At 34.7% G+C, this 27,029-nt stretch overlaps 2 protein-coding genes and 1 pseudogene across 2 annotated transcripts; 1 reads left to right on the forward strand and 2 right to left on the reverse strand.

The window, feature by feature from the left end:
- LOC113074856 (protein kinase C zeta type-like) overlaps nucleotides 1-3,893 on the reverse strand; it is a 94,883-nt pseudogene extending 90,990 nt beyond the window's left edge.
- A 1,606-nt stretch (nucleotides 3,894-5,499) lies between these two features.
- On the forward strand, nucleotides 5,500-10,405 carry LOC113074857 (deleted in malignant brain tumors 1 protein-like). The gene is made up of 8 exons (XM_026247585.1): nucleotides 5,500-6,024; nucleotides 6,217-6,252; nucleotides 7,041-7,358; nucleotides 7,446-7,757; nucleotides 7,832-8,146; nucleotides 8,571-8,720; nucleotides 8,793-8,848; nucleotides 9,339-10,405. The coding sequence occupies exons 1-7, from the start codon at nucleotides 5,991-5,993 to the stop codon at nucleotides 8,828-8,830; spliced, it is 1,203 nt and encodes a 400-aa protein (XP_026103370.1). The 5' UTR covers nucleotides 5,500-5,990; the 3' UTR covers nucleotides 8,831-8,848; nucleotides 9,339-10,405.
- A 142-nt stretch (nucleotides 10,406-10,547) lies between these two features.
- On the reverse strand, nucleotides 10,548-25,687 carry LOC113074858 (alpha-N-acetylgalactosaminide alpha-2,6-sialyltransferase 5-like). Its single transcript, XM_026247586.1, has 11 exons — nucleotides 25,493-25,687; nucleotides 24,443-24,619; nucleotides 18,132-18,541; nucleotides 15,863-15,970; nucleotides 14,017-15,732; nucleotides 12,199-12,288; nucleotides 11,695-11,793; nucleotides 11,580-11,611; nucleotides 11,473-11,498; nucleotides 11,352-11,390; nucleotides 10,548-11,253 (listed from the first exon to the last, which is right to left on the reverse strand). Exons 1-5 carry the CDS (start codon nucleotides 25,505-25,507, stop codon nucleotides 15,510-15,512), a joined length of 933 nt encoding a protein of 310 aa, XP_026103371.1. The 5' UTR covers nucleotides 25,508-25,687; the 3' UTR covers nucleotides 10,548-11,253; nucleotides 11,352-11,390; nucleotides 11,473-11,498; nucleotides 11,580-11,611; nucleotides 11,695-11,793; nucleotides 12,199-12,288; nucleotides 14,017-15,509.
- Between the last annotated feature and the right edge of the window lie 1,342 nt (nucleotides 25,688-27,029).

Consider the following 27,029-nt stretch of genomic DNA (forward strand, 5'->3'; position numbering starts at 1 on the left):
AGTTTTATCTACAGTGCTGTCTGTGTGGTTGCTATAGCAAATCAAATCTCTCTAAACCTCCCGGGTCTTGGACTAAAGTCCAGCAGTGGAAATGGAAATAAGAAACACTTGCCAAGTTCAATTCTCTCTTGGCACGACAGGCTGCTGATGGTTCAGTGAAGTGTGTTTACACAATTCTTCTGTCATTGTTCAAACTTAATGATTCAGTGTATTGCCCAGATATTAAACCGATGGTTTGCTTATGGTTAATTATGTGAAAGAACCATTATAATTTAGTAAAATCATAATTTAGTTTGTGCAAACGAATGTTTATTCAGCAAAGATGCATCAAATGTGACAGTAAAGACATTTACAATGCAATAAATGCTGTTCAGCTCTAATTTCACTACAAAGAATCCTAAAAGACAAATGACTGCGGTTTACACAAAAATATCATGCATTAAAACTGTTTTTAAGACGGACAATAAGAAGTGTTTCTTGAGCATCAAATCAGCATATCAGAATGATTTCTGAAGAATCATGTCACACTGAAGACTGGAGTAATAAATGGAATAAATTACATATTAAATTATACTAAAAAACATTTTATATATTTTATATAAGTTTTTACTGTATTTTTTGATCATATAAAAGATAAATAATGTTGAACATAAAAGACTTCTTTCAAAAACATCTTATCGACCCCAAATCTTGAACAGTGTTTTATTGTTTGCTCTAAAAAACAAGGCCACTGAAAAATTCCCTAAACTTGTAAAAAGATTGACAAGCAGAAAGCGTCTCTGACTGGCCTGGCCTCTCCCCTGACACTTCTGAGCTGCTTGCATCGCCTAGGGCTGTCAATGACACACCAATTTCAGCATCTGTCAGGTAACAGGGACATTTTATGCATGCATGGTAAAACAGCTTAAAGCACTTTCTGCCAGCATGACAAACTTCTGCCTGTTCAAACTGTACAAAGCTACAAAACGTGACCGTTCAGGTGACTAACAGGGTCAACAATGTCGAGGATCCAGCAATTCCCCCTTCTGAGATGAGCTATTTAAAACAGTCTAATCTCGTTCTTGATTGCTCAACAATGAAACCTATTGGACTGAAACCTAGAGGCCTGTGCTGGAATAAATAGTGCCTGGAATCTGTGAAAAAAAAAAAAGCCATTATTGCGGCTTATAACTTGTTGCTAAGCAACTGGCTGGCTCAGGTTGTCAGCCAGACACCAAGATTTCTGTCCCGCCTGGTGTTAACTTCTTCCAAAATATTTTTAGAAGTGGAAATCACCAAGGCTTTCAAAACGCTCCGAAAAGCCTGACCCAAATTCAGAGCACTCTTTACACACTCATGTTAGAGAGGAATTCACACTTCCACAGACACGGAGGAACTCTTCACTTCCTACAGCAGGTTCACTGGCACGCCATCAGGTTACTGTGCTTTTGAAATCAAAGGTCTACTAGATCTCCACCCACGAACCAGCAGGACATCATTTGTAAAGCACATTTATGTCACAAAAAATGAGTTACGGTACATTCTCTTATGCATTTATTTACCGAATGCTTATATAATTTTTTTTTTTCTTTTATATCAACCAGTCGACGAGTATTGATATAATAAAAAAGTGAAGAATCTTTGTTCCTCATTATTTGACTACCCAGATAAGTCACAAAGTTAAACACTATATTATTTCAAACAAAGAGAGTCAAATCCAATCATGCAAAGCGGATTTAATTTTTCCTCACATAAAACAACATAAATATTACATATACAGCCAAATCTGATTGGGACTCTCTAGTCTAATTCATAGCGTTAAAATTAGTATACCGAGATAAGGGTTAAAGGGATAGTTTACCAAAAGAAATTAATGAGTAAATGACAGAATTTATATTTTTGGGGTAAAGGAATTTTCATAAATAATGAAATAATTGTCATTTTTGAATAAATTAAAGGGGTAGTTGATAAAAAATAAAGATTTCAGTTAAAAAATTAATCATTTACTTACCTTCAAGTTATTTAAACCTGTATGAATTTCTTTCACCTGTTGAACACAAAAGAAAGTTGGTAAGCAAACCATTGCTGGTAGCCATTGACTTCCACTGTATTTTTTTCTAATGGCTACTAGCAACTCTTTGGTTACTAACATTCTTTGAAATATCTTTCTTTTGTGTTCAGAGGCAGAAGGAAAATCACACCGTTTTGGAACAGCGTGAGGGTTTCTAAATCAAGAGAACTTTATTTTTGTGGAACTTTCCCTTTAAGAATGCTATTATGACTTAAACACTGAGGTTTCGAAATGAATCTGTATCGTTCACATCGTTGACTAAAGGGTGGGCGATATCACCCGCTGTTGTACTGAAACTGTTCGTCTTTGAGAGAGGATGTGATTAATAACAATGATTCACAGTGATGTATGCAGACAGTGCGTGTTTGTGTTATCTCACACTTTGCTGACCACTTACAACATGGTCACTTTTAGCTAAGAATGTCCAAACAAAATATAAAGCCTAATTATAAATTATTGTATAAAGCCAATGGAGGATGATCAAGAAGGAAAAAATGTATAATGTCAGAAGCCAAAGTGGGGGTCAAAACCAGCCCAATCAATTCAAGTCATGTGTGGCATTTTTGGTATTTTTATGAGTGATCTTGGAGATTATCTTTGTATGAATTATGAAGACTGAAACTTGCCTTTTATAATACTAATAAAAATCCTCTTCAAAGAAGTATGCAACAGCATATTATGTATAACAGGACAAGTGATATGTGTTGAGCAATAAGTGGCAATAAGAGCCACAAAAATATTTAATATTTAAAGATGCACTCAAGTTGTGTTTTTTTAGCTGGCCAACACACCAGTAACTTGGTCAGTTGCATGACATGGCTATGTCATGTGATATCAATATGGTGGCACCCATCAGAGCTTTAGAGTTTTCATAGGCTACTTTTAATGTTATATATATATATATATATATATATATATATATATATATATATATATATATTTGTAAAACTTTTAAATGATCATAACTAAGTGCACCTAAAAATCATTTGCAACATTACATATTTAAAAGAATAAGAATATATTAAAACATTTAAATGTAAAAAATTATAGACTATTTGCTCTTTTCTTATTATTGTCTGGATGTTTTACGACCTGTCTGATATTGTAAACAGCATTGTTGTAAAATGCCTCAGCTGACAACGTCTCTAAAACACAAAATATGCTGTTTAAAAACGATTTTACGATGAAAAAGTAATAAAACATTAAAGGAATGTCAAAGTTTGTCAAGTGTGGGAGTGAACTGCGTTTGCAAACATGTTGTGCTTACATTAAACGGCCAAACGCTTGGCATATTCCGACCTTTGACGCCACAACACAAGCAGGCCAGCTTTAAAACATTAACCCTGTAAAAGTTAACAACACTCACCCTCCGTAGTGCGCCTTTACTTTCACATATTCCGAGGGGAAATCCATCATCGATCCGTTGCTGACAGGCATAATGACTCCAAAAGTCTACAAACACTCTCTTGGGTCAGAAATAAAACAGCCTCTGTGTATCAGAAGACGATTTCAGATGTAAAGTGACATAACTCCGAATAAACTGTGTGAGTGGTCAATCTTGTTCGTAATGCTCCAAACGTCGCGTCACCGCTGAAATGATCCATATCGCGAGCGTGTTATTCATCTTCTTTCCGGAACGCTGGATTTTACGGTATCTTTGCTATGGTTACTCACAGGGGCGGAGAGACACAGAAGTATGGCTACTTCCACGTCTGGATTGGCCTCTGAATCCACCTGTTGTTCGCCTGCGCTTCCGCGGGACATTCCGTGCGTGTAGCGCTGTCGCGAGGAAATGTTCGAAAGTGCACTTTATAACATAACACAAGAGCGCGACAGATTGTTTCGCGCGAGTCGCGACGTTGGTTCTATTATTCCATCCGCCGTGACGTCAGCGAGGAATGTGCAGATTCCATGAACGCTTTATTTGCAGGTGGATAACGGTTTGTGGGTCCAGCCGGTCTCGCTCTCGTTCTCTCTCTAGTTTGAGACTGATGCTTATCCAATTAAACAGAAGTAGGTCGGCGAGAGAAGAAACGGTTGTGAGCGGAATAATGCACGTGAATGGACTAAAAAGAATTAAAGAATTGTAACCATCTGGTTATATATAGCAGAATAAACCTTTTTTGGTCGACGCTAAAAGTGCATTTTGAGTATGATTTATATTTATTATTTAATTATATTGTTATGAGATTATTTAAATATTATTTTTTAAGTATTATATTAATGAGAAATATAAATGAAATGACAACCTGGACCAAGGTCACAATATTTAAACTATGTGATTTTAGGATCGACTTAAAATGAGGGAAATTATTTAAAAGTTGCACGACTTTGAATAGGGAATATGAAATGAACAAGGAACAAGCTAGACAAGCAAGAGCGGTAGAACTTATGTTTTCTGGTTTAATTCACAAACATACTGTATTTGCATGACAAATAGAGCATGATCACGTCTTGTAATTCTCATTTTATCCACTTGATGTCGCCACAAGCTTTTTCACATAAATTCTTATCCCTGAATAGTTGTTCAAATCTTTTCACTAACCCTTATTATAAAAGTTATTGTTCTAATGTTCTAGCTAATACTGATTAGTCATTTTGATTCATAAAATTGTAGTAGGTTAATGTAGATCTCATAGCTGAGCTGTAGACTGTTTAGATTAATGGCGACTTTAAATTTTGTCTCTGAACGTGTTTTTTCCACGTTTTAGCCTAAAATAGTTTTTAAGACTTGCGGCAAAACTGCTTGAACGTTTGTGTGTGCAGATCTTGCGCAACGTCTTAGAACAGTAAAAACATATAACGTTACAGAACATTCTCCTCATCTGAATAATGGGACGTCTGACTCATTACCGCGAATCGACTCATATGAACAGTCCGTTTTTAAAGAATCAGTTAAAAAGACAATCATAGGGTCCCAATGTGCATACTGCACCGTATCTGCCCTAAATAGTATTGAAAATGAATAATATCACATAGAACCTATCATGGATAGCGTGCACATTGGGACGCATATAACATCACGTAGTCCTTGACACCCTGGCCTGACATGTGCATTATAATACATGCTGTTTATTACGCTTATTAATAATACTATAATAATAATAATAAGGGTGGTTATGTAATTTAATGATTCATGTGTCATGTTTCAGCTCACGAGAATGAGTAATTTAGAAACGAAATAGGATTTTAATTCAGAAAAACCTATTCGTGTACATTTTGTATGAATAACAGTTTTGGTGTAAATATTAGCTGTAACTTAATAATTAAATTATTAAAACCGACATACAATTAAAAGTAACTTTATCAGTTAAAATCAAATCAAAAGTTATCAATCCTCGCTTCACTGCAAACGCTCTTGTGAGTCGATTCGTTCAGTTGAATCGGTTTGTTCGGAAAGGTTTCAGCGGTTTATAGAAAAGATCCGATTCAAAAAAACGAATCGTTTACGAATCAGACGTCGTCTGTATGCGTTAGCACGCTGTTTCTTGGGATACTTTACGCGCGAGAAACACTAACTTATAAAGCATTACTGATTACATATTTACTCGAATATGCTTTGCAAATACATCGGCATTTATTGTATCTCGCTCTGCGAATAACAACTCTCTTTACTTACGTTAGCATATTAGCCGTCCCGTTCTATAGCTTTTGTGTCTAAATTGTTATGTGCTATTTGCGTCTATCGACTGTTAGCCTATGCTTTGAAGCATGAGTTATGATAGATAATGTATTTGTATCAATCACATGGAGGTGAACAGGAACAACTTATGCATTGAGAAGTGCTAGTTAGCCAGCTAGCTGAGTAGACTGGAGTGCTATGCATCAACTTGCTCCTCCTGGTCCTCCTCTCAGCTTTTGGTTCGCTGACATTAACAGAGACATTTAGATAATAAATGAGCCCAAAGCACTGGCACTTGCGTTACATGGGAAATCTACAATGTCGAGGATTCTTCTGGGCCTGGTAATGCTTGGTTAGTAAAATGTATTCCTTTCTTATTAAAAAATATGTATTATAGGAGACCTGAACATTGTCAGCAGCTGAAACCATTGTACATTTGATCAGTGCATAATTGCAAATGACCAAAAGGCCTAAAAACAATCGAAATATTTTAGAATGAATATGTCAAGAATGTAACGTGCCTTTTAACTCTTTCCTTTAACAGGATGCACTGTTGCTGTTGAAGATGTTCAAGCCTTTGGTGAGTTATTGACTTCATGATGTTTTCTACAGAAGGGGTTTTATACGTCAGGGACTCTCAAACATGATTGTCCCTTTCCTAAATTATAAAAGCAGATTGCTTTCATGTATGGAGACTTATTTTTAAATTAAGCATACCATTCTGAAGAGACATTCCATATTAAAATACATGCAAAACTTAATTAATGTAGTAATCTACCATATATAGTATATACCGTAGAATATACCGTATATAGTTTATATTAAGTGACCACTAAATATATATTAAAAAAAAAAATATATATATATATATATATATATATATATATATATATAATTTGAAAGTGTATAATATATATATATATATATATATATATATATATATATATATATATATATATATATATATATATATATATATATATATAGTATATAATATAATATAAATATATAGTATATATATATAAAACATAACTGTATTAATTTGGTGGGTTTTTTTTCTGTGGATTTTGAAAAGCTCTATTCTATTCACTATTCTAAGCCACTGATCAATTATCAGAAATATGCATGCAATTAAAATATTTATCAATATTTTGAATTAGCTTTTATTTTTATCTTTAGTAATTTAGCTATCTGCTTTTTTTCTAATTAGCGTTATATCAATACGACAGTTTATTTTCAGTAATTCTAGTTTATTAGTTTATTAAGTTTATAGATTTTTGTTGTTTTTTTATTTTATACTTTATTAGTCACTTTTTTTTACTTTTTAGTAAGGATAACAACACTGCTTCATTCCCATTATTTCCACAGACGACCCGATCACCAGACTTGTGAATGAAAAAGCAGGTGAGCGGTGCTCGGGTAGAGTGGAGGTGCGTCACGGGCATCAGTGGGGCACCGTGTGCCAGCATGGTTGGGATCTGGAGGATGCCGCAGTGGTTTGTAGAGAGCTCGACTGTGGCGCCGTGTTGGACATTCCAGGTGGCGCTCGTTTCGGACGGGCCGGTGGAGAAGTGCTGTGGAGGAATGTGAAATGCTCGGGTGACGAGTTTGCCCTGGATCTGTGTGAACGCACCCTCAATTATGATGTGTGTACGCACAGTGAGGATGCTGGAGTGGAGTGCACGGGTATGAGAGAGTTTGAAAGATTTGGATTTATTTTATGCAGTCTATGTTTGTTTGTAGTTGTTCATAATTTTTTTTTTCTCCCACCAGGAAAACTTCTAGCACCCACCTTGTTAATTCAGTCTCGCTTCTACACCTATTCGGCCGGAGAGGCTGTTCACTTTAAATGCACTGCCCCTTACTGGCAGTCCGTCATTGACTTCCATCTGTACAAAAGAGGTGTGGACACTCCTCTAGTGACCCAGAGAGCCGATCCCAGACAAATGACGGTGGATCTGACTCTGTCAGACTTAGAAATCTCCCATCAGGGCAGCTACAGCTGTCTCTACAGGATACACACCAAACTGGGAAACTCTCCCTCGGGTTTCTCTCCACACAGCAACTTCATTAACATCACAGTCTGTAAGTCACATCTGCTGCTAAACTTGTAATGGAGAGCTAAAAGTCTCAGTCTGACCTTTATTTCTTATTCTCAGTGGAGATTCACACTCCTCAAATCTGGTACAACACGTCTCCTGAGGCCCGGCCGGGTTGGGTCACCCGGGGCCACAGTTTTAACGTCACTTGCTCCACACAGCCTCAGTATCCAGGAGGATCCTTTCAGCTGCGGCTCATCAGGCCCAACGGGACCGTCCGGCACTCTCTGCCAGCCCTCGCTCCCTCCGTCACCTTTACCTTCTCCAGTGCCCAGTCTAATAATGAGGGCTACTACTGCTGTCTCTACAAGGTCCAGACTGGAGAGCGCACATTTATCTCGAGGGAGAGTCAGCCTTTACCCATCTCTATTCGAGGTGAGTTGTGGGCTTCCAGCCCAGGCGGACTTGAGATGTTCAAAATGACCTGAGCTGCATCTCCTAAAAGGTTTGAAAGATTAAGCTGATTGTAGCATGAAGTTGAAAAAAAGACAGTTGCGAGATAAGAGCTCAGAATTATGAGGGAAAAAATCGGAATTGCGAGATTCCTTTGAAAATTATCGTTGACATTTTTTTTTAAACAGAATTGAAAGATGTAAAATTCTAAGGGAAAAAGGTCAGAATTGAGATATAAACTGATTACAAAGTTGCAGTTACCTTTTTTACTCCGTGGCGGGAACAGGCTTCTAAACACTTGGATGTACTTCACAATACTGAAGAAAATATCTGTGCTCTGTTGTTTTTGAAGTTTTATTACAGCTTTAAGGACATTAATTGGGTTTGCTGTTTCTTGAAATCTCAGAAGTAGATCCGGTGATGAGCCCGGTGTTCATCAGTTTGCTGGTGTCCAGTTTGACGTTTGTGGTGGCCACATGTGCCATTCTGATTGTTGCCAAAGTGTACTGCAAGAGAGCGAGCAAACCCACTGAACTGGAGCGAGAGAGCAGGACCTGTGAGTAACTGATCTCAAAAAAGATGTAAGAATTTGTGTTTCTCTTACTGACAGGTTATATTGTGATTACAGGTGTTGACAACACATACATTGCCTTGACAATCAAGTAATGGAAGTTCTAAAAGAAGGTAATGTGGGTTGTTTGTTTTATTGAGAGCTATTTTTTTCCTAATCAGGCACAACATGATGAGTTGTGAATCGTATGTTTTGTCAACAAGCTCTAAGATTTGAATAAATACCCCAAAGTATGCTTCAGTATTTATGCTTACTCTATGGTATGCATATGGTACGCATGATAAAAATTTTGTCGGCAGCACAGTACATGATAAAATGTGCACACACAGCCTGATACAATGTACATGCAGCTTTCACATGCGCTTTGTCTACAAGGTGGCAGTTCTGGTCTGGGCTACTGTTTCACAATCGCAAAGGAAACAGTACACACCCATGTTGATGAGTCAAGGCATTAAAACTCTAGTTTAAACAAGTACAAATACATTTGATTGCTCAGTATTACTTGAGGAGAGAAAAATCACAGTCGCCGGACTATGAATCAGAAATGAATGAAGGTATAATGTAAGAAAGTAATGATTTTTGTACACGTTTGTTTTGTTTCAGCTTTTAGAAACTGGTCACATGTTGGTGTTTCAGAGGCCTGGCCAAACCAAAGAGAAGATCGAAGTTTGAGATCCACAGAATCCACCATTTCCATCTATACTATCTGCCATTCTTTGTCAGTAACAGAGAAACATTTAGATTGTCATTGGTAGGAGGTTTTTCTTTCAGTGTTACTGGAGATGGGAGATTTTTTTTTTTCTTTGAAAGTAAATGCTGACATCACTAGACTTGAAAATGGGTGACAATACAACACAAGCTGCTGCACTAACCAGGTTAAAAAAGGGCTTTTTAGTTTTTGGAGGTACCATGTGTGACCCATCCTGAGGTCTTCCCATTATCGTTGCAGGTAAAGACTGTAAAACTGTGAAATGTGTTTTTTTTTGTGTTTTCAAGGGGCTTTATAATTTAAACATGATATATTTATTGTTTTCTCTACTACAGTTCTTATGTTTGGTTAATCACAAGTGGAACAGAGAGCCTAAGAACAAGCTCTATCGCATTAGGTCACTACAGGGCTATGAAAGTATAATAATTGTGCTTTTACCTGGATTGTTTATTTGTTCTTTTTGAAGTGAAAGTGGGCTCTCTGAATGCATTATACAGTACCTTAGATCAGATGTGATGCTTACACAGACAAAAGAACAAATCCTCTGACACATTTCTAAAACAGAACAGGAAATCCTCCTTGTATTTACAAATATCAACAATTCATAACAGTAATAAAGGTTGTAGTGTGAATTATAGGCATACACTAAAATTTTTATGCAGCACTACTATTGTCTAGTGAAGCCAAGAAACCAGTTGCGAACACTACAGTACAGTATAGACACTCCATATTTAAAAGGAAAATCAAAACGTTTCTAAATGTAACCCATAAAAACAATAGTGAATGAGCAAAATGCTCAAATAATATTAAAAAGTTGTGTGGAAACACAGCTGTCACTTCCTGGTACATCCATGTCTTGTAATGTGGAGAGTTAATGGTTGTTGTTTTGTTGCAGTTTTTAGTACATGTAATGAAATTTGTAGACTTTTATTTTGCCATTAAAAACAAAAATCACAATTTTGACATGCATACTGTTTTTACTGTTAACAGAAAATCGTTTGAGATGTATCTAAAATGGTTCCTTTTAATAAAACCTGTAGTTTTCAGATCACACAACACCAGAAACAGTCAGTTCTGGCATTCATATACTTTGGCTCCAGCATATTCAAATACATATAATTCAGAGTATGACCCAAATAAAATATATATATACTTCAGACATATTGCAATGGAAAATCAGCTTCTTGTAAAATAACTAACACTAAATTCAGTGACTTTATCCTTAACAAAATTTTTGTGTAATGCATACAAAAAAGCATTAAAAGTTGTGATATACCAAACTGTTATGAGCCCAAGAAATGACTAACAATACAGTACTGTAAAATGTATTGCAGCATTACAATGGACAATTATTATATCTTGACCAAGGAACAAAATAAAACATCATAAAAGTAGTCTTTTCATCAGGTACATCCTGAAGCACCCATTTTCTGACATTTTCATACAATGTCAGGCTTACTTTGATATAACAAACCCACAAAGTAACCAACATTAAATGAGTTAAAACACTACAGTATGTTCAAAATCACATCTATTGTGCTGAATATTTGCTTGTTTTAGAAATGTAGCATTCAGTTTAATCACTAAAGAAAGAGCTACATCAGTCTTTTGACAGGCTCTGCTGATTCCAGATTTATAAAAACCAAGTACAAAAGACCTGATATGATAAGAAACACTAAAAACCGTAGCCAGACTGGGACTAAGCGTGATGAACTTTTCTCTGGTGTTTTCTGGAGTTGAGATTCTGGTGGCAAGTTTCTTGCTTGTGACATATTTTGATAAGGAGCTTGAGTCCTATATATGGCAGGACTTTCAAAAACAATTTAATGCATTCAATTAATAAAAATAATAATTCCCATTATGGTGAAACACTATGAATTTAATTCTACACAAAAAAGGCATCTTACTCATATATGTAGTCCATCCCTCTATAATCAGTCCATGTTCTAATAAAACAAAAGGAGCTTGTTAGTTTCAGTATTTTAGCATAACATGATTGAAACTGCTATAATATTCAGACTGACTTACCTGTCGATCACATCATCATATCGTTGCTAAATAAACACAAATGTAACATTACTCACATATTCAGGGAAACAAGTCTGAAACTAGTTTGAATAGGTGTTAGTACTCACAGGTGTGCGATGCTGAACATAGGTGACATCCTCTGGAAGACAAAAGTGGAATCAGTTTAAATCATTGGTGTAATATGATATTACATCAAGATGCTCGTGTTTTGTGTTGAATTACCCTCCTCCCTGTAAAATGTCCTGTCGGACGGAGCTTTAGTTCTTCTGTGTTTAGTCATGGCTTCCCTCAGCTTCTTTTCGTAAAGGGCTCTGGTGGAATCTGTTTAAATGAATATACACAAATCATATGCAGGACAATAAAAAGAAGAAAAAACAAATCCAGGATTATTGTTGTAAACTAGAGCTAAGGTTACTTGAAGTAAAATAAACTATCGTAAATAAAGAATTTTACAAATTCAGCTAGTTACCAAAGGAACACTTCATTTACATTTGTTTTAAACTTGATGTACTAAAACAGCTTAAATAAAACTGTAATTAAAATGAGGACAAGACAACTATGCGGACATAAAAAAAACATAATAAAAATGGCAAAACAAGATTATTAAAACATTAACTAAAATTTAAATGAAAACAATAAAATACAAAAAGCTAATAAAAAAAACATTTAAAATAATAATAATCATATGCAACAAGCTCATTCGGATTACAGTGATTATTAACTTACCGACCACAGGACCATGTTTTATTCCATAATCATCCAGCATCCATCTGATCTCCTCGTGCGATTTATTGCTCAACATTGTCATAACTTAAACTGAACACAGTGTTACTTCATCAACAGTGGCAACAAAACTGTGAGATACATTATCTTGACTAGCAGGTTTGTGATATATAGGATATTGCAAAATATTTGCATAAATATGTACCCATTTAATGTCCTCAATATTAGACATAGCATATTGTACTGCAAATACTTCAGGTCTCTGGAATTTGTTTAGTAATTCAATGGTAACAAACAAATATATATTTTGTAATGAACTAAACGAAAAAATAAAATTTTATTTTCAAATCATGCATCAAAAACAGAAACTTTTTTTTTTGTATTGAACGTCTTATTCCATATATAGTGTCTCCTGAAATATAAACGCATTTGGTTAACTCGTGACTTTATTTCTGTGCAGTGACGTAAATGTGCTGTTATGAATAGCACACTAACCTTGTTTGCAATACTCTGACTCGCTTTGAATCTGACATATTAATATAACCCATAAGCAGATAAAACACATTGTAGTTGATGTTAACTCACGCTGAGGAATTCGTGGCTACGCTGACGCCAACAACCCGTTTGAGTTGTAAACAATGTGACGCACTTCCGCAACGCAACCAATTCGTTGACGTCATGACTTTATTTGATTAATTAATTCATATTTATATTTAACTTTACTTTTTTATTTATTTATTACTTCTGTAAAATGTGGCCCTGTTTTAATTATTAAATAAGCTTTCCATTGGTGTATGGTTTAGTAGGGTAGGACAATATTTGGCCGAGATACGACTATTTAAAAATCTGTAATAATTAATGCAAATAATTTGTGCAAATAATATATTATTCTTTTTTAATAATAATAAACAAAACAAAAAATCGAAATACTGAGAAAATCGCCTTTAAAGTTGTCCAAAAGAAGTCCTTAGCAATACTTATTACTAATCAAAAATTTAGTATTTACGATAGTAAATTTTCTAAATATCTTCATGGAACATGATCTTTACTTAATAACCTAATGATTTTTGGCATTAAACAAGAATCGATCATTTTGACCCATACAATATTTTGTTGGCTATTGCTACAAAAGTAACTTATGGCTGCTTTTGTGCTCCAGTGTCACAAATGTGTTACCCATTATCCGTTACTGTGAATTAACATTTATCTGCCTATCGTTTATGTTAGTAAGCTATGCTAAAAATAAAGTATAAATAACTCATTAGTAATTCGTTTCTCGAGATTAAGAACCGCAACCCCTTAGAATTTTTATTTTCTGTCTAAAAAGCTTTCCTTTTATTTATTTCATGGAGATGTAAAAAAAAATTGCAAAAAGAATCACAGATGTTGTTTCAAAATGTTACATTAAATTAATAAGTAACGTGTATATATATACAATTATTACTAGATTAATGTTTTTAGATTTATATCAGCAATATTACTGCTGAAAGTTACACTGCAGCCCTGAACAATCACTGTTACAAGGTTACAAGAAAAGCGGGAAATGTACTAACAGTGCCACTAGATGGCAATACTGAGCTTGAGTCAACAAAAATTGCTCTCTTTTAAATAATCTGCTTGTATACTTTTAGAAAATGAAGATAAATATTACTAGTAAAACATACTGATATTATGCATGGTAATGTTTTGGTAAAGCATTATACGGTATATTTTATATATTTAGATATTGTGTAAAGCAGAGGACATTTGTAAACTCCGAAAGTAAAAAAAAAAAAAAAAAAATGAGAACGCAAGACGGATCCAAGTCGAACCGTCACTCACACGTTTATTTTATCCAGGCCTCCTGCCTGATCCAAGGTCATCCGTAATCACGGTGTTGCCTCGGGTGACTGATTACAGTAGCAGCCAGCAGAGCTGAATCAAAGGTCAGCCTCATTTACAGACTCCAGCGTCCTTTAAAGCCCTCCAATTTCCCTCGACTTCCTGAGGGACAGTCGTTGTTGTGCTAGGCACATTCTCCGGTCACTGCGAATAAGCAGAACTCATAGCATGATATCCCATTAGACAGAGCAGAGCAGCTCCTATAAGCCTGAGCAAGAACACAGAGTGTCACACCATTAGCATTCCACATTTGCCCCAACCTCCAGCTGTAAAGGTAAAATGAACAGCGTTGCAGGCAGCAAGTCGATATGCTCTCACACAACCTTTGTAATGGGAATTGAAGGAAGAGCAGCGTGGAATTGCAAAAAAAAACAAAAACAAAGACATTTGTCCCTCACTCTAAAGGTCAGGCTGTCATGGCCAGAGTCGTCGGTTTGGTAATATGTGGGAATGTTTTTCAGCATTTGTGCCAGCCAGGGTGCATTAATGTTTAAAAAGTCCAAATGTGTGTATTGGGATCCGACCGTCAATATAAATGCTTTATTTCTTATCAGGAATCACTTTGTGACGTATACAGTTCTTGAGTTATGACCATTTGAAAATTACACTTTTTATGGATAGGTTATTAACCTGTGTGTGTGTGTGTGTGTGTGTGTGTGTGTGTGTGTGTGTGTGTGTGTGTGTGTGATTTAACATATGACTCACTAAAGCTAGTTAATGTCAATGTGTCAAGACAGCTTAAAACATTAAATATGTGTAGTAATATGACAAGGACAATAAAAAAGTTAGTTAAAAGGGGGAAAAAATATTCTCGTTCTGGGAATCTCTGATTTAGAGTAAAGATTATATTTACACCTTTATATTAAGAGAGAAATATATTTTTTACATGAACAAAAACAAAATCTGATAAATCTAATGAGCCCTATGATAAAAGTGGCATTTGGAAAAAGCACAATTTGTAAATGGTTCTCTTTGGATGCCACTGAGAGAAGAAATTTGTAATATTATGTGCTTGACACTCTCCACGTGGCACAAATTATTGAGGCTATATGTATAATTTAAATGATATTACACACGGAGAACAACATGGCCTAGATATTAGACTAGTAATTTCTGGAAACAGAAAATGTGATATAATTATTACAGGAACCCAGTTTTCTGAATTACGAACCAATGAGAATCATACTGTTACAATTAATAAGTAATGTGAATAATAAACAGTTTGTTCTTGTCACATTGAACATAATCTTTGAACACTTTTGTTCAGCACAGCTTTTTGCAATTAAAATGTTCAGCAAAATTAGACCTTGCTGTTTCGATCCTCCACAAAGAACATCATCGAAAACTTTCATTCAAAATGTGTTCCAGTTCAAATGTTGAAGTTTTGTCCTCAAAAGGACACCGAGTCCGAGTAACACCCAAGTGTTTGAATCTCAGGAGTCTGTGCTATTTTTTGTATCAGGTGCCGGTCCCCAGTCTGGTTGATAGAAGTGTATGTTAAACATACGTGCCCAGTTGGCAAAGACACATTTCTCAGTGATGAAACGATGGTGGCTGCCGTGCCGGCCCTGCTCGTGCGAGAGATACATTTTACACTCATCTGGCCCCGCAGGCTCGTAGTAGTGATACGGCACTGATGGCTTGAGGTTAGGCGACCTGAGAAGAAGAGTCACACGTGTAACTGAAATGGTCACAAACCAGCAAAATACAAGGTTTTTAATGAAAGCACGGTATACACAACAGTGATCCAACAGCATTATGGTGAATGTGGAAAAGAAAGTCTCACTTGCAGAACTCAGGCGGAATCATGCCATAGACGTCGATTCGGTCACAAATCTCCACAGCGATTGCCATGGTGAACCAACCCGTGCTGAGCCATGAGTTAGACCTTTTTCTGAATAACACGAGAGAGAAAGAGCACATCTATGTAACTGTGATGATCAAACGACACTGTTCCCTGCAGCCATTACTTCAGTGTCACATGATCCAGATTCGGCGTTTACAATGTTTTCGTTTAAATGGATGGTTTAGATGACTCACAATTGGAGATGGATTGGGATAAGAACGATATAAGGAGATAAAGGAGATAAAGGATCCACAAACAGAAAAAAAAACTCAAGAGTTTAAGAACATTTGAGCATTTTGCCCTGAGCTGTGTGTGTGTGATTGGGTACATCCCAGCTGGCAGCTGTCTCCAGCTGGCACTGATCCTCTACTTACCCTTAATCTGCACTGATGCCAAGCTGTGTGCCCTGTGGGCCAGTGATACCAAGCCTCCAGCAGGCTCTGGTGGTCTGCACATTAGTTAACAACCCCACGTGCTGCATTTAAAATGTGTACTTCCACCTCTCTTAAATAAGCTAATTTTATTTTTTTGAGAATACTTGGAAATAAATATTTTTAATTTTCAGAGTTAACTACTATATAATTTTACCAGTTGAAGGTTCATCCTCCTGATAACTATGAACACTTAGGATAAAAAAAATATATTATCTGTATTTTAAAATAAGATAATCACATTTTATTTAATTATTCATTTGTTTATCATTAATTCATTAATTTATTCAAATAAACCAATTACATTAGAAATTTGCTAATTTGGTTTTACAAATACATTGATACTATAGTAAGGTCTTATAACTTAAAGTATATAGGTTTTAAATAGTTTCTAGTAATCCAAATAATAAATTGTTCATTTATATATTCATATATAAATGTATATGATTAAATATACATTTTCGTATATTTAATTTATATATTTAAATAAAGTATATCGTTTTGACAATGTTTTTAGCAAATGGTACAAAATCTAGAGAGATAATAAAATTTCATTTATTAATTAATTTATCATTCATTCGTTCGTTCATTCATTCAAATGAATCAAATACATTTAAAATATTCTAATTTGGTTTTACAAATACAATGATACTATAGTAAAGTCTTAGAAAATAAAGTTTTTAAATAGTTTATTTACTCATTGGTCAGGTAACTTAAACTAGTCAATTACATTTTTTTAAATTTAATAATTTGGTTTTACAAATAATAATACTGTAGTTGATTCAATATTATACAATTTTGAAATTGTACACAGCAATATCTTATAAAATAAACGTATATGGTTTCTACAGTGTCTTGCAAGTGATTTAAAATCGAATAATATGATCAATAACTTAAAAATTCAAATGGTTAATTAAATGTTACTAAAATAAAATAAATAAAAAAATTACTACACATGATTGTACACAATTACGGTAATGATGTTTTGCAAATAGTTTCATGTTGGTATTTAAGTTTTTTTTTACAAATGTCAAAATTCCTAATTTTAAAAAAATTTCTTTTTGAGTCATAAATTGTGACAGTTGGTGTTTAGGAGAAACACAAGGAGAGGGTAGGATCCAAATGCAAGTATGGTTTATTGTAACAAAAAGGTAAATAAAAAATAAACAGTCATGGGAGACAAACAAAAACCAAAACAAAAGAGGAAACCGGATGAAACGGGAACTCGGAGGAAGCGAGAAGATAAGGGGAAGTCTCGGGAGACGAGAACAATTCACACATAAGGTAAGGACTCCATACAGATGACAGAGAAAGACAGCTATACATAGGGAGACTAATGACAAAGGATTGTCAGCACCTGTGCGATTTAATTGGAGTGCAATTACTGTGAAGACAGAACCAGACTAGAGGAATTAAAGTGCCTATGGTGAAGTGCCTAAGGAGAAGTGAGCTCACTAGGGAACACCCAGGAAAACAGAGACTGACAGCGTGACATAAATATAAAGTCATTCTGGGTCAAGTCGTTTTTTTTTTGTATTTCATTTACAGAACAAAATTTGCCTTTTCATAAAACTGTCAAAATATTTTTGTGTTTTCTATTTACTGTAGGACCTCAACACAATAAAGATCTGCAGAAGTCCTCTTATAAAACAAAGAACTCCAAATAGTTTCTACAGTATTTTGCTGCAAGTGGTGCGAATCAAGAGAGATAATGTGATTAGGTAAGAAACATTACATTATAATGCGATTATGACACAAAGAAACATAAACATCCTTACCTATCTTTCCCTGTTTCCTTCTTAAAGAGCTCATCAAAATGCAGCATCTTTAACCTCGAGATGACGTACACCTGTAGTTTCGGCATCATCTGCTTCAGCAGACGCAGGTTGTTGTAGACAAGGCCTTTACCGTCTTGTCGCATGTAGTTTCCGGGCCCCCAGAAGATAAAGAAGGTGTTCTGGCTGGAGTTGAGTAGCTCGTGTCGGTTTCGTAGCACACGTTGCATGCTGGAGTGTGCGACCACACGCAGACTCGTTCGCTGGCCCACGTCCCTCTGGTAGCCTTGTGTTGGGGCATCATTCATACGGATGACGCACTCCTTGCGGTCAATCTCCGCACCTCGACCACTTCCGGTCATGTGACCAGAGCTAGTCACTAAGGCACAGCTTTTGCAATGCATCCTAAGAGGCTGAGGATGGAGACAATGATGAGAAGACATGTTCAACATAGAACTTTTTTATTTTATTTTTTCTGAAATTATCCAATAAACTATGATCCAATAACTCTAATAACGTAATTAAATGTACTACAATACTTCCATTGCATTTGATGCCTGTGTGTGTGTGCTCTTGTTTTTGTGACACAACTCTGTATAATGATATGGGTATGACACAGGTATTCCAAGGAGAGGGTGACTTATGAGGACATAACCTATGTCCCCATTTTTCAAAACACTTATATATCATACAAATTTTAATATAAATAATATTTTTTTTTTAAGTAAAAATGCAGTAAGTTTCCTGTGAGGGTTAGGTTTAGGTGTAGGGTTGGTGTAGGGCCATAGAATATACAGTTTGTACAGTATAAAACCATTACGCCTATGGGATGTCCCCACTTTTCACAAAAACAAACGTGTGTGAGTGTGTGTGTTCTGGGTCAAGTTGTTTTTGTACTCACTCTAAATTTTTAGAAAATCTATTTTTAAAACAAAATTGCTTCACTGCTATTTTTCCTATAAATAATAATAAAAGTTTTTTTTCCCAAGACTTTCAAGATTTATAATGAAACTTTTTTCCTTTTTACCTCCACACAGGTAAACTACCCAGACACTGTTGACTCTACACCCAACATTAAATATCAAAATGACAGATGTACTAATTTTGAATGAAATCTGAGGCTACAATTACGAACAGGCTACAATTATGAGGACAAAAGACGAAAGGATAAACCTATGGTGGGTGAATGATTTAGATCAATGCGTTTTTGTGTTAACCACAGATTGAGGAACCACACATTTATGTATAAAAATTTAATCATTTTATCATTCCATTTAATTATATAATAATTTCAATCATGGCAACTGAAGATTTTATCATGTTGATGGATATGGCAATGATAATGTATTTGGTCTTGGTTTCATGACTGAGCCATATATATATATATATATATATATATATATATATATATATATATATATATATATATATATATATATATATATATATATATATATAAAACCATTTTTATAGTCATTTCATTGATTTATTTATTGATTATTCATTTATATTAAAGTATTTATTTTATATTATAATATTTTGTGTGGTTTGAAGGGCTATTTGTCTTCATGATTAAGAGATGAGAAGAAATCAGCAGCAGTAGTACTCAATGAATAGTTGCTAAATATACAATCACAGTGCAGAAAGATGATCTCAGGTAACCTAGTGACAACAGAAAATCTGAAGGGGTTAAAAGATATCTGTCAGATCAAACAGAATGCTAAGTAAGGCTAAGTTTCTCAGCACAGTGTGAAATGATCATCTCGTCTAAGGCTCTGAGAGGGAGCCATTTCATCAGCTTATTTTACAAAGGTTCAATGACATGAGAAACTGGTCATTTGAGACATTTCTAGAGCAACAATGATTTTTAGTGACTCTGTTAGGTGTTTTAAATGTGTTAATGTTTAAACAATATGGGCCAAGGGATTTTAGGTGGAAAAAGTTAATGGATGTGTGATGTTAAAAACACAATTTAGAAACTCTATTCTATTTAGTAGGGGGAAACCTGCACCCTCAGGGCTGTTTTGTGAATTTTAATGTGAAAATATAACTTGTTATGAAATGCAAAGGTTATTAGGATGGTTTGGTAGTTGACAGAATTTCACTATCAACAGGCACTACTGTCTAAATACTGATATACTGAATGGTTTTAACTAAAGCAGTAAAAAGGTTTAAAAATCCAGGCTTGGATGCATGAAAACCCCTCTAGAACAAAGGACAGACACTGCACTGTGCCAAGGTAAATAGTTGATTTACTAGCTACCCCAGAGTTCAGATGTAGGAGATGTAGACTTATTATGGAAAAACAGATACATTGTGAATTAGCTCGTTCATTTTGAATGAGCCTGAGGGAAATGCTGTATGAAGAAGTCACGAGGAAGACCCTCGGGGGCCAACCTCATGATGGATATACAGGGTGGGGGTTGATTTCTTACACCAGACTACAGTTCAATTGCCAGCATAATGGTTTCTATGGTCTTTGTTTATCTTTAATAATAATAAATATAACACATTTATAAGATCAGACTACTGACACATTCTGAGCTGCAAAAGAGATACTAGACGTTTTATATTAATAATGTCCTAAGATACGCTACATATTGCTTCTGACTTTTAAATATTTTCAAAGATACATGACTGAAAAGAAACTGAATTAGACTTTAGTTATTTGCTTTGGTTTTTAACAAACATACAATGTTATTTTAATCATTATATACAGTACAATTAAAAAAGGCCAATCATTTGGTGGTTTTAATCATCATCTGATATTGTCAAAAACATGATGTTGATGTGGATTCAATGATTTATCCATGGCTATAGAAGGTCATAGCGACGTAATTTTGATCAAACCTCAAGGAATTGTTGCACATTTATTACCACAATCTGATTTGATTTCTAAGTAACATGGGTAAATTTGGCAGCGTACCAACTGACTGCCACTCCACAATCTAAAGGGTGCTCTCTAATTTACAATTCTTGTTTCAATTTGATAAACCTGCCAGACAACTTGAGTAAATAGGGCACAGAAAATCCTAATGCTGAGACAACAAGAGATTATTTGATGAGAAAATGGTGTTAAAAGTACCAAAAGTTATAAAAAAAAAAGGTAAAAGCACAGAAAATCTGAAATAAGAATATGTTTTACAATGATTTTTAGGAAATACCAATTGTCCAAACTCACAGAGTGAAACATTTAAAGTGACTTTAACTGAATGTTGTTCATCATACATCTTAGACAATATTGAAGAGCAGTCTAAAATTTAGCTGAAGTTCTGTATTAACAGGTAGCCAAACTTAACTGAGTTTCATATTTCTTTATATCTAAATGGGGACATGTAGATTAGATCAATATTGGGGCCACTCTGGAATCATTTAAAACATTAACATTTGTTGGATTGGTGTTCTGTTCATCAGACGAAGAACCAAGACTATTCGATAAACTTTGCTCCTTTTTTATCATATCTATCATGGTGTCTTAACTGACTTGGCTCAGTCAACCTCTTGGCTGATAGAAGACTGCTAATACAGGTTTGGTTACCAAGACTTGCTGTTACTGGGTTTTGGATATTAGACAATTTTGCTAACTACTTGTTCCAAATGGGTATTTTCAGACAGGATCTGACATCCGGGGCTGGAGACATGATCTAACAATGTGAATGAGATTACCCCCAAAACGAATGCATGGAAACGCACTGAAAGGGCAGAACAGATCAAAGTGCCTGCTCCACAAAGACTCCCTTTCCCTTTATTGTTACCTTTAGCTCCATTATTGAATCTCTCTAGCATAATCAACACTAAGGCATTGAACATTGAACATTTGCCTAGAGCCTACAGAGTGTCTTAAAACTAAAGTATAGCATAACATGCTCAACATGAATCCAGATTGAATCTTTTTTATCAATATGTCAGTCAAAATCAATCCACCCGATTAACAAACTGTAAAAAATGGGGCAGGAAATGTGTGTATCCTCACACTAAATGTACTCTAAAAACATTGCATTGGACTATTTTTGCACAATAATGCTTAATCCAATTTATAGTTGAGCTAAAATGACTAATTTGTGCACATGACTTCAAGACAAAAGGGCCAAAATGGGGTTGAGACAACACAGTAATCCAAAAGAGCCGCCACTGTTTAAGATAATTCATTTATAAAGCAAGTGAAGCTGCACTTTCCCTATGCAGGTATCTCTGCCTCTTAGCCATAGAGACGCTATTAGATTTCTTCTGCAGTGATAAACAGGGTTGTTTCCATGGAGATAATAGTCCAGTGGAGAGCAAGCAAATCAGGCCCAGTAAATAACCATCCACACTTATTATTCTCTCATTAACATCCTCATTCTTAAGCTCTCTCCAGTGGGAAATATGATCATAATTATTCTAATAGCAATCCCCCTTTCTATTTTTGAGAACCGTTCTGAGAGAAAAAAAAATGGATTCAGGCCATTATCCTTTATGGAAAAACATTGCATTTAACAATATTAAATTATTATAGTTTTTAAAGATGCAATTGAGTGTTAGATAACAGTAAAGGTAATATGAGCATGCCAATTAAATATCCAAAACAAGCTCATAAATATCCAACATCCACCAATATTTATTTTTCCTCTTAATGTTTTCCAAATATTCTTCAAAATGGAGTGAAATTGGATAACTATTTCCTTCCCCTGAAGGTTAGAAAATGGATGTGATATCTGATGAAGACTTATAGGCAATGTTCATTTAGCGATCTTCCACACTGGCTGTTCATTTGCACTAATACGAGCAAATCTTCCGCTTCTGACTGCTACAAAATTACTTCCATGGAGTATCCATTAAAATCTGGCTCTGAATCCCGGAGCTCTTATTAGCTCGGATAGGAGTGCTCTTTTTTAACTAATGAGGACTGGTAGACCTGAGAGCCGTGTCTGTCAGTGAGAAGTATGACAGACATGCCTTATGACAATGAGACCGACTTTGAAGATTACTTCCTGCTTTGATGAGCACAGGTATTGTCATGTCAAATCTAAAGATGAAAAAGATGTCAAAAAGATGTTTTTTAAATCACTAACAAGAATGCGGCTCTCTTACATGTCTTATACTTAGATGCTTTATATTTCATCATACAAATAATAAAGGCATAGTTCACCCAAAAATACAAGTTCTATCATCATTTATTCACTCTCATGTCACAATAGTCCCTCTGTATATACTGTAGAAAACAAAAAGTGTAATTTATAGCAGAATGCCCAAGCTGCTCTTTTCCAGTCAATGAAGGTGAATGGTGACCGTTACTGTAGAGCTTTACACTACGTACTTCTGTTTCTGACACAATTCTATTATAAGGCTTCAGAAGCCCTGGAATATATAGTGCATAATGATGCTTTCCAGAGCTACTTTCCAAAGCTTGACACACCCTGGTCCCCATCCACTTCACTGTATAGAGGAGAGCAGTGTAAACATTAATCAAAAATGTCCTTTATCTTCCACAAAAGAAAGAAAGCACATGGGGTGTGAGTAAATGATGCAGAGCTTTCATTTTCACGTGAACTAGCCCTGTAATTACCAAAATACATCATCCATGTTTACCTGATATACTTATGCAAGTAATCAGTGTGCAATCTCTCATTACGCACACTATGTACATATAACTATATGTGAATTTTTAACACCCATGCGGAGTAAATAGCATTTCTGCACAGTTGTAGTGTTAAACCAAATCCCTGGTGACATTATAGAGCACAGGTGAAGGAGGGGAAGAGAAGAGAGGGAGAGAACCAAGAGACAGATTTACATCCTTCATAGTTCTGGTGATTACAATGCCTCAAGATGAGGCCAAAGCTTGACAACAACTGCTCGCAGCTTCCCACTTTATCTGATCAGGAGTGAAGGAAGAAATTATAGCATCCCTTGGATGGTGTAATTTAAAAGGCTTTAAAGGCCTGCACCTGATTTATCATGAAAAACTGCAGAGAGACAGGAGACACAAAAAAGAAAAATGGCCAAGTCTTCTGAATATTATAGTGCACTGCATGTCATGTGAAGCCAGTGCCAATATAATAATGCTTATCTGTCTGAGGATATTATTTGATGACTAAGGAGAAAAGTAACAGCATAAAAATAGTTTGATAAAAAATATAAGGATTCTTCATATTTAAGTTAACCAAATGTCTTGACCCAAAGTCATGTTAATAGGGCTTATGCATGAGTGAGAAATATATATTTTTTAAAGTTTTCATCTCAGTTAGTTTCTAAATTTAGTTTAGTAAATTAAGTGCCATATTAATCATTTTAGTGCTTGATTGCATTTTACACACTTAATGAAAGCAACTCACCTTATGATCAGCGATGCTGCTGTATCCTTCTAAGTGGGATGTTTGCTGTTGTAGAATGTCCACCTGATGTCCATCTGACTGCAGCTGATCTTCTGGTGTGTCAGTAAAACTGCTGTTGTACAGGAACAATAAGCTTGTAAGCACGCTTACAACACCAATCAATATGATCCCATGACGCTGAAACAAAAGGAACAAGAAACTGTTATTGAGGATGCTCAGATTATCCTTCATCAATGCTTCTGCTGACAGATGCATCTGTAAATGAAGGTTCATTGAATGAAGCATGAATGTTAATATTTACCACAATATACAATATACATAAAAAACATTTTGAAACATAGCTTTCAAATTAAGTTTTCAATGAACCAAATAAGCAGCTAGTGTCTTAATTTATATATATATATATATATATATATATATATATATATATATATATATATATATATATATATACATTTGCATTAAATTTACAAGCTCACTGTTGTGATTTTACAGTGCAGTTTGATTGCAAGTTAAAATGTTTTATAATTTCATTATCCATCTAAGCATCACTGTGGCTTTTTTTTTTTTTTTTTACAAATTAAAACATATGAAAATTATTAAATTAAACAAAATAATGAAACAATAATAAAACATCCCAAACATGAATTTACATTTATATTTGACATTTATATTATTTATATTTAAATTTAATTGCATTGAATTGTATCATTTATACTAAGCAATACAAAAACGTGCTCACCAAACATTAATTTGGCAACATATTCGTACCTCTATTTTTTATATTTATCATCCAGGCATCTGTAGTAAATTCATTGAAATCATGCCTACAACAGTTTACCATGGCAACCGCAGTTTCCTCCAAAACAGGATCGGTCTAATACTTCGTACAGATTCTTAAAGTCTGGAGAAAATGTCATACTCATCACTGATCACTTTTTGCGTTTTCAACAATAACTCAAATAATACGACACCGTGGCGGAACTACATAGGCTACCATGGTAAATGTTTGTAAAGTTACTGTATGATGTCAGAGAGAGTTTGCTCTACCGTTCGCGTCTTCATATTGTGAAGTGTTTAATTCTGTCCGTTTAGTCCATGCGTGTTCTTCAGCCTCACCGACAGCAGCTTAACAAATCTACACTTCACATCTCCCAGCCAGCACTTCTGCTCGCGCGCACACATCCTCGTTCTGAAGCTCAGCTGAACCCTGTCAGAAATACAGTCCTGCGTTCACACGAGGCTACGCGCGCGCGCGGTCTTAAAGAACGCCGAGTCTCAATGCATATTCATCATTACAGTCATTTAAAATAATAGTTATATATATATATATATATATATATATATATATATATATATATATATATATATATATATATTGATATTGATATATATATATATATATATATATATTGATATATATATATATATATATATATTGATATATATTGATATATATCGATATATATATATATATATATATATATATATATATATATATATATATATATATATATATATATATATATATATATATATATATATATATATATATGGTTACCCGAGATAGAAGTAGTCTATACTGTTAACATTTTCAGGTAGGCAAAGACTGTCACTATTAAGATCGAAATGTTAGCTACTAGGAAACTTTCATTCAAATGGGCGGGTTGAATTTTGAGTGGGTGCAGTACAACTGTCCTGCATGTGAGATAGATAGATAGTGGTGTGTGCTGAAGGGACTGTCATGCTGTTGGCTTCACTTCCTAAACTGAGCTAACCTCATTTACCTCTTTTGTAGATTTAGTCTACATTGATACACATTTGATGTCAACTGGACTGGACCACAATATAAAATCTCTGTGCTGACTACATTACCAATGTAAAAAAAAAAAAAGAAAAAAAAAATCTCTCTCTCTATCTCTCTAGTAATTTGATATTAATTTATTTTGGGATTTGCTATCATATTGGCTGCTTTTATTTTATCCCTCGGGCCTTACAAAAGAGGATAAAACCATTTTTAAATGTCTGGTACAAGAAATAAAATACTGTTTTCTAGAGTATGGAATGATTTGTAGTGATGTGATGATCTTACTTTAATTCAGTTCTCCATTATGTCATAGGCTATTAATGAGCTTGATATATGATGTATGTTAATGATCGGCAGTATGCAGCAGATGATATCTGATCATTTCATAAGTAGTCATTTGATATTTCTGACACATCATAAATTATTTTTAGTATGACTTCTAAATCATAAAGCAACATACAGCATTAAGTTCAGGTATTTTTCAAAATAAATAATTATATAAATTAATAAAATAATATACTTTAAAAAAAAAGTAGACAGGACATTGAACATAATTTAATAGAGTATAGGCATCACAAACTCTGACACTAAAACATTTGGTCCTATGAAGATCAATAGGAGAATTTCAAAACATTTTCATAAACTGCATTCACTGACACTGCAGACAGAAAGAACTCAGGGATGTATGTTTTTGATGCATGTGCTTTTAAACTCAGCCTCTGCAATTTAATACAGTACATTAATTGATGTGAAATTCTGGCTAGCAATATATCAAACTCA

This window comes from Carassius auratus, unplaced genomic scaffold (assembly GCF_003368295.1).
Source record: "Carassius auratus strain Wakin unplaced genomic scaffold, ASM336829v1 scaf_tig00015508, whole genome shotgun sequence".
In the NCBI taxonomy this organism is placed as follows: domain Eukaryota; kingdom Metazoa; phylum Chordata; class Actinopteri; order Cypriniformes; family Cyprinidae; genus Carassius; species Carassius auratus.

Coding starts and splice junctions, on each gene's coding strand:
- LOC113074858 (XM_026247586.1), bottom strand. Junction 18,542..24,442: donor GCAGCATCGCTGATCATAAG/GTGAGTTGCTTT, acceptor CTCCATCCTCAG/CCTCTTAGGATGCATTGCAA. Junction 15,733..15,862: donor ATTCCGCCTGAGTTCTGCAA/GTGAGACTTTCT, acceptor TCTTCTTCTCAG/GTCGCCTAACCTCAAGCCAT.
- LOC113074857 (XM_026247585.1), top strand. CDS start 5,991: ATGTCGAGGATTCTTCTGGGCCTGGTAATGCTTG. Junction 7,359..7,445: donor TGCTGGAGTGGAGTGCACGG/GTATGAGAGAGT, acceptor TTCTCCCACCAG/GAAAACTTCTAGCACCCACC. Junction 8,147..8,570: donor TTTACCCATCTCTATTCGAG/GTGAGTTGTGGG, acceptor TTGAAATCTCAG/AAGTAGATCCGGTGATGAGC.